The sequence below is a fragment of the Bison bison genome, unplaced genomic scaffold (genome assembly GCF_000754665.1).
Source record: "Bison bison bison isolate TAMUID 2011002044 unplaced genomic scaffold, Bison_UMD1.0 scf7180017862692, whole genome shotgun sequence".
NCBI lineage: Eukaryota > Metazoa > Chordata > Mammalia > Artiodactyla > Bovidae > Bison > Bison bison.
The window spans coordinates 345,921-353,301 of NW_011493264.1; the positions used below are offsets into that span (position 1 = coordinate 345,921).

Here is a 7,381-nt window from a genome sequence, read left to right on the forward strand (position 1 = left end):
TTGCCGACGGCCACGCCCACCTTCTTGCAGGCCCCGCCCTCCCCGTCCTTGAACCCAGCCTCCTGGGCGGGACCCCTCCCCTTATCGGTTGGGCTCCGCTCACCTCCCTGTCGGGCCCGCCCCCTCTGGCCAGGCCCCGCCCCTCCGAGCCCAGCCCGCCTTGGGGGCGGGACTGGCACACCAATGGTTGAGTCCCAATCGCCTGGGACTCTGAGTCGGGTTTGGGGGGCCCAGGGCCTCGGGGTTCTGGGTTCTGTGCCTGCTTGTGCTGTGACCTAGCTTGTGCCTCACTTCCAGGCCTCAGTTCGTGCATCTATCTGCAAGGCATGCAGGCGCAGAGGGTCACTGAGGGTACCGGTCCGTGCCCAGGGGCTGGGGGCGCTACTTACTGGCCTGGGTTAAGGTGTTCAAGGCAGGGGTCATCGTCGTGGCCAGATGTCCCGACGCGTTGCACATGTCCTCTCTGGAGAACTCCTGAGCAGGTGGCTTTTTTCCTCCACATTTCACAGAGCATGTGATGCTGCCTGCAGAAGCCACGTAGCTTGTTAAGGTCTCTTGCTTGATAGCGGCGATCCCGCATTGGAGTCCTTCGTTCTGACTCCATTCTGGCCTCCGCTGGGGCATGGCCTGGGGAGGGGGAGGCTGGTGGGTGTTGGGCCCCATGGCTCTAGAGCACTGTGCTGTACTGGGAATTTTCACAGCCCCCAGACCCCCACGTGAGGTTGTTGAGAGTAGGAATTGAACTTCTCTGGAGAAGACTGTGGTGATCCACAGGGATCACCCAGTCCTTGCCCAGCCTGAACACAGGTCCTGGGTGGGAGAGCACCCAGGTGCCTGGGGGTGGGGTGGGCACTGCGGCTTACCCTCCTCTTTCCTGGTGCTTTCTGGTGGGTCCCACGAGGAGAGTCCGAGGAATATGATTCCTGGCCTTTGCGGGGCACCGTGTGAAGGCTTGGGGACAGAAGCCCCTGCTCACTCCCTAAGCACCTGCTGTGGACCAGGAATTTTCCTGGGACACGCTCTCAGATGGGGCAGGTGGAGTTTTTAAACATTCACTGGAGTTTAAAGGTCATGAAGGAGCCTAGCACATCTGAGGTGCAGGGGCACTGCTGCTGTGGGAACCCTGGGGGGTCCCACAGAGAGGCTCTGAGGAGTCCGCTTGCTGTCTGCTGAGCCGGGGAGCCCGGGGGCTTAAGCAGCAACTTTGTTTGATGAGAGGGGCCCATCCTGGCTGCAGGCAGGGGGCGGGCTTGGCCTGGACCAGGAGCCTGGCAGTGGGGACAGCAGACCAGTGTGGTGCAGGGTTGTCACTGTGCTGCCCCTCCTGGTCTGTTTGATTTTAAATAAACTCTCGTAAAATGGGAAACTCAGTCCATCTGTGGTACTGGCCCCATTTCAGGTGCTCAGGAGCCCCGTGTGGCCAGTGCCTCTGTGTTGGGCAGCTCCATCTTTGTATCACGTTCCCCCACGCAGCCCCGGTTGGCACTTCCCGGTGCCCCAAGTTCAGAGTCAAGTTGGAGGAGGACCCTGGGGTTTGGGCTTATTCGCTGGGAGGGGGTGTCTGCAAGGGAGGAGTGGCCTGGGGTCTGGGGTGGGAAGGTCGCGTGGGCGCCCTCTGTCCTGTTTGACTCTGACTTCTTGAGTTTCTGACCGGCACTCAAGCACGTCAGCCTGTACCAGGGTGTGTTCAGTGTTCAGAGCACGTCCCTGGAAAAAGATACCCTGATTCTTCTTGTTTCCGAACCCTAAGAAACAGAAGCTGGAGTGGGCTTATCCCTTGTAGCCTTGAGGTGTGAAGCTTGGAAGGTGAGTGTTTGTCCTGCTGTGTCTGTGTTTCAGGTATCGAGAACCTTCCCTGTGAGCTTCAGAGGAACTTCCAGCTGATGCGAGAGCTGGACCAGAGGACGGAAGGTGGGTGCAGGGCCCTGGGGGTGGTGCTGCGGGCGTGGGGTCATGTCTCAGAGAGAGTGCCGGGTCTGTGCAATCAGATGGAGTCCCTGGTGCTCCTACGTTTCTTCGTTATAACCCTAGTCCCCTCCTTGCAGTTAAAGTGTTTGTTACCTTCTCTTTAAAAGACTTCTCTTTTCACTCTCTGTGTGTATAGTTATATATATATATATATATAGTTATACAGTGCTCTTGGATCTTTTGGTATGTAACTCCTTATTTCTAAGCAGCTCATTTTTGCTGCATTTCTTTATTTCCTTTTGGTTTTAGACTTTAGCTGTTCGATTATTACAGAAAGTGAAGATTGACGTCTCTGGTTGCGCCCAGCCAGCTCATGTGCACACAGCTCCTTCCCGCCATCTCCTGGGTGTCTTGGGCCAGGGTTCACGCTGTACTGACGCTGTGTGCGTCCCCTGGGTGTCGTGGGTCGGGGTTCACGCTGTACTGACGCTGTGTGCGTCCCCTGGGTGTCGTGGGCCGGGGTTCACGTTGTACTGACGCTGTGTGCGTCAGGGCCCCTGTATTGGTAGCGGACCATCTGCTGGGCGCATGCGCCCTGTCTGGCCTGACTTTCTCTCAGCGTCCCTCCCTGCTCTGCTGCTCGGCTGGTCTCCCACGTTCCCGGTGCGCTGCGCCAGGCACCTGCCAGGCCTCTGTGTGTCCCACACGGGGCCGCCGCAGCTCACCGGCGGGTCTGCTGTGCACGCCTTGCCCCAGGCCTTCCTCCCTCTGCTGCTCCTCCACGCGGAGCCCTGTTTGCTAGGTTGCTAAGCGTGCAGCGTCTTGATTTGCCCCTTTGTTTCAGGGGAGCCTTTTCTCTGGGAGCTCCTGGGAAAAGGGTAGAGAGGAAGGTGAATAATGTTGCGTATCTGAAACTGCAGCAGCGAGTAGTTGGCTGGGTATAGAATCCCAGATTGACGGGCATTTCCCCCAGAGCGCAGCAGGTGCTGCTGTGTCGTCTCCAGGTGGCGACTGAGACGGCCACTGTCGTTTGCATTCCTGATGCTTTGAAGATGTGATCTTTATTTCCACTTTTCTCTGTATCTGTGACGTTTGACATTTGATGATGTGCTTGGGCATGGACACTTTTTTCACACGTCGTGTTGGGCATATACTTTATGATATTGGAATAACTGGTTTTTGACTGAGGTACAGCCTTCTGAGTAGTGAATACAGAGACGTATTTTATTGTGAGATAGACCACTTACATTCAGAAATAAGCATTCATTTCAGCTCAGTCACTCAATCATGTTAAGACTCTTTGCGACCCCATGGACTGCAGCACGCCAGGCCTCCCTGTCCATCACCAACTGCCGGAGTTCACTCAGACTCATGCCCATCAAGTCAGTGATGCCATCCAGCCATCTCATCCTCTTTCGTCCCCTTCTCCCACCTTCAATCTTTCCCAACATCAGGGTCTTTTCCAGTGAGTCAGCTCTTCACATCAGGTGGCCAAAGTATTGGAGTTTCAGCTTCAACATCAGTCCTTCCAATGAACACTCAGGACTGATCTCCTTTAGGGTGGACTGGTTGGATCTCCTTGCAGTCCAAGGGACTCTCAAGAGTCCTCTCCAACACCACAGTTCAGAAGCATAGTTCTTCTGTGCTCAGCTTTCTTTATAGTCCAACTCTCACATCCATACATGACCACAGGAAAAACCATAGCCTTAGACTAGACGGACCTTTGTTGGCAAAGTAATGTCTCTGCTCTTTAACATGCTGTCTAGGTTGGTCATAACTTTCCTTCCAAGGAGTAAGCGTCTTTTAATTTCATGGCTGCAGTCACCATCCACAATGATTTTGCAGCCCCAAGAAGTAAAGTCTGCCACTGTTTCTCCATCTATTTGCCATGAAGTGATGGGACCAGACACCATGATGTTAGTTTTCTGAATGTTGAGCTTTAAGCCAACCTCTTCAGTCTCCTCTTTCACTTTCATCAAGAGGCTCTTTAGTTCCTCTTCACTTTCTGCCATAAGGGTGGTGTCATCGGCATATCTGAGGTTATTGATATTTCTCCCGGCAATCTTGATTCAAGCTTGTGCTTCATCCAGCCCAGCATTTCTCATGATGTACTCTGCGTAGAAGTTAAATAAGCAGGGTGACAATATATAGCCTTGACATACTCCTTTTCTTATTTGGAACCAGTCTGTTGTTCCAAGTCCAGTTCTAACTGTTGTTTCCTGACCTGCATATAGGTTTCTCAAGAGGCAGATCAGGTGGTCTGGTGTTCCCATCTCTTTCAGAACTTTCCACAGTTTGTGGTGATCCACACAGTGAAAGGCTTTGGCATAGTCAATAAAGCAAAAGTAGATGTTTTTCTGGAACTCTCTTGCTTTTTCGATGATGCAGCAGATGTTGGCAATTTGATCTCTGGTTCCTCTGCCTTTTCTAAATCCAGCTTGAACATCTGAAAGTTCATGGTTCACATACTGCTGAAGCCTGGCTTGGAGAATTCTGAGCATGACTTTACTAGCATGTGAGATGAGTGCAATTGTGCGGTAGTTTGAGCATTCTTTGGCATTGCCTTTCTTTGGGATTGGAATGAAAATGGACTTTTCAGTCCTGTGGCCACTGCTGAGTTTTCCAAATTTGCTGGCATATTGAGTGCAGCAGTTTAATGGCATCTTAGGATTTGAAATAGCTCAACTGGAATTCCATCACCTCCACTAGCTTTGTTCGTAGTGATGCTTCCTAAGGCCCACTTGACTTCCCATTCCAGGATGTCTGGCTCTAGGTGGGTGATCACAGCATCATGATTATCTGGGTTGTGAAGATCTTTTTTGTACAGTTCTTCTGTGTATTCTTGCCATCTCTTAATATCTTCTGCTTCTATTAGATCCATACCATTTTTGTCCTTTATCGAGCCCATCTTTGCATGAAGTGTTCCCTTGGTATCTCTAGTGTTTCCCATCCTGTTGTTTTCCTCTATTTCTTTCATTGATCATTGAGGAAAGCTTTCTTATCTCTCCTTGCTTTTCAAAGGAACTCTGCATTCAAATCTTTGCTTTTCTCCTTTATTTTTTGCTTCTTTTCTTTTCACAGCTATTTGTAAGACCTCCTCAGACAGCCATTTTGCTTTTTTGCATTTCTTTTGCATGGGGATTGTCTTGTTCCCTGTCTCCTGTACAATGTCACAAACCTCAGTCCATAGTTCATCAGGTACTCTGTCTATCAGATCTAGTCCCTTAAATCTATTTCTCACTTCCACTGTATAATCATAAGCAATTTGATTTAGGTCATACCTGAATGGTCTAGTGGTTTTCCCCACTTTCTTCAATTTAAGTCTGAATTTTGCAGTAAGGAGTTCATGATCTGGGCCACAGTCCACTCCCGGTCTTGTTTTTGCTGACTATACAGAGCTTCTTCATCTTTGGCTGCAAAGAATATAATCAATCTGATTTCGGTGTTGACCATCTGGTGATGTCCATGTGTAGAGTCTTCTCTTGTGTTGTTGGAAGAGGGTGTTTGCTATGACCAGTGCATTCTCTTGGCAAAACTCTATTAGCCTTTGCCCTGCTTCATTCCGTATTCCAAGGCCAAATTTGCCTGTTACTCCAGGTGTTTCTTGACTTCCTACTTTGCATTCCAGTCCCCTGTAATAAAAAGGACATCTTTTTTGGATGTTAGTTCTAAAAGGTCTTGTAGGTCTTCATAGAACCATTCAACTTCAGCTTCTTCAGTGTTACTGGTTGGGGCATAGACTTGGATTATAATGATATTGAATGGTTTGCCTTGGAAACAAACAGAGATCATTCTCTTGTTCTTGAGATTGTACCCAAGTACTGGATTTCAGACTCTTTTATTGACTATGAGGGCTACTCCATTTCTTCTGAGGGATTCCTGCCCGTAGTAGTAGATATAATGGTCATCTGAGTTAAATTCACCCATTCCAGTCTATTTTAGTTCTCTGATTCCTAGAATGTCGATGTTCACCCTTGCCATCTCCTGCTTGACCACTTCCAGTTTGCCTTGATTCATGGACCTAACATTCCAGGTTCCTAAGCTATATTGCTCTTTACAGCATCGGACCATGCTTCCATCACCAGTCACATCCACAACTGGGTGTTATTTTTGCCTTGGCTCCATCCCTTCATTCTATCTGGAGTTATTTTCCCACTGATCTCCAGTAGCATATTGGGCACCTACCAACCTGGGGAGTTCATCTTTCAGTGTCCTATCTTTTTGCCTTTTCCTGTTCATGGGGTTCTCAAGGCAAGATTACTGAAGTGGTTTAAACATTTATAAATTGCTTAGCAAATAATACCCAGAGACCCTTTCCCCAGATGGAGAAATAGAGCCCCTGGTGCCCACGGCCTGTGAGACTCCTGAGTAGGCCCTCTTCCCCTGAGGAGTGCACCCTGAGTTATCACCTGCAAGGATGGTCTTTTCGTCTCTACACTGAAGCATTAACGCCTTCGTCTGTCTCCACCCTTAACGACCATGGAATCGTCACATTGTGTGTGTTTTCCTGCGTCGTGCTTTTCTTGGTGGGATTGGCCGGTGTTGTCGTGTCTTTTTACTGCTGGGCAGTGCTGAGAGTCGGGCACGACTGAGTGCTTTCACTTTCACTTTTCACTTGCATGCATTGGAGAATGAAATGGCAACCCACTCCAGTGTTCTTGCCTGGAGAGTCCCAGGGACAGAGGAGCCTGGTGGCTGCCATCTATGGGGTTGCACAGAGCCGGACACTACTGAAGCGACTTAGCAGCAGCAGCAGCAGCAGCAGCAGCAGTGCTCTGTTCTGTGAATGGACTGCAGCTTATTTATCTGTTTTATCCTAGATTTGACGTTTGAGTTGTTTCCTGTTATCTGTAGTTAAGGCCATTTTCCCATGTGTATCCTGGCCTCCGAATCTTTAGGGTATGTCCCTGACAGGAGCATGCTGGTCACAGGTGAGGTGAGCACATCATTTATTCAAACAGGGACTCTTGAGAGCCCAGGGAGGCACAGTGAGCCCTTGCTGGGCAGCAGCATACACTGGGTTGTCCTGGGCACCCTGCCCCGGTCAGGGTGTCTGCCCGCGGCCCTGACCCACAGTGTCTGGGAAGGCTGTTCCCCTTGCCACAACAGGCAGCCAGTTCGAGCCAACTACTTCTTGGCTGGAACTTGCCATCGTCAGGCTTTATTGGTTGCCGGTCTGGTGAGCTTGTCCTGGATCGCACGCGGGAAATAGCTCTTCAACCATTTCTCTCTCAGATAAGAAAGCTGAGATTGACATCCTGGCTGCAGAGTACATCTCCACCGTGAAGACTCTTTCCTCGGACCAGCGAGTGGAGCACCTGCAGAAGATCCAGAGTGCCTACAACAAGTGCAAGGAGTACAGCGACGACAAGGTGCAGCTGGCCATGCAGACCTATGAGATGGTGAGTGCGGGCTGCCCCAGGCACACGCCGTGCCCCACAGCGGCAGGGCAGGCAGAGGCCAGGCTGGGGCC

The 7,381-nt window shown here is 50.7% G+C and overlaps 1 protein-coding gene across 2 annotated transcripts in view; it reads left to right on the top strand.

Moving 5' to 3' along the window:
• The first annotated feature begins 20 nt into the window (after positions 1-20).
• The window catches only part of ING5 (inhibitor of growth family, member 5), a 13,166-nt gene continuing 5,805 nt past the window's right edge, over positions 21-7,381 (top strand). The window contains exons 1-3 of one of the 2 annotated variants that reach the window (XM_010832890.1): positions 21-482; positions 1,840-1,911; positions 7,144-7,310. In XM_010832890.1, the coding sequence (XP_010831192.1) occupies positions 1,884-1,911; positions 7,144-7,310 (195 nt within the window). In that variant the 5' untranslated portion in view covers positions 21-482; positions 1,840-1,883. Of the gene's footprint in view, positions 1,912-7,143; positions 7,311-7,381 lie in introns of both variants that reach the window. The other variant, XM_010832889.1, reaches the window with a different exon arrangement.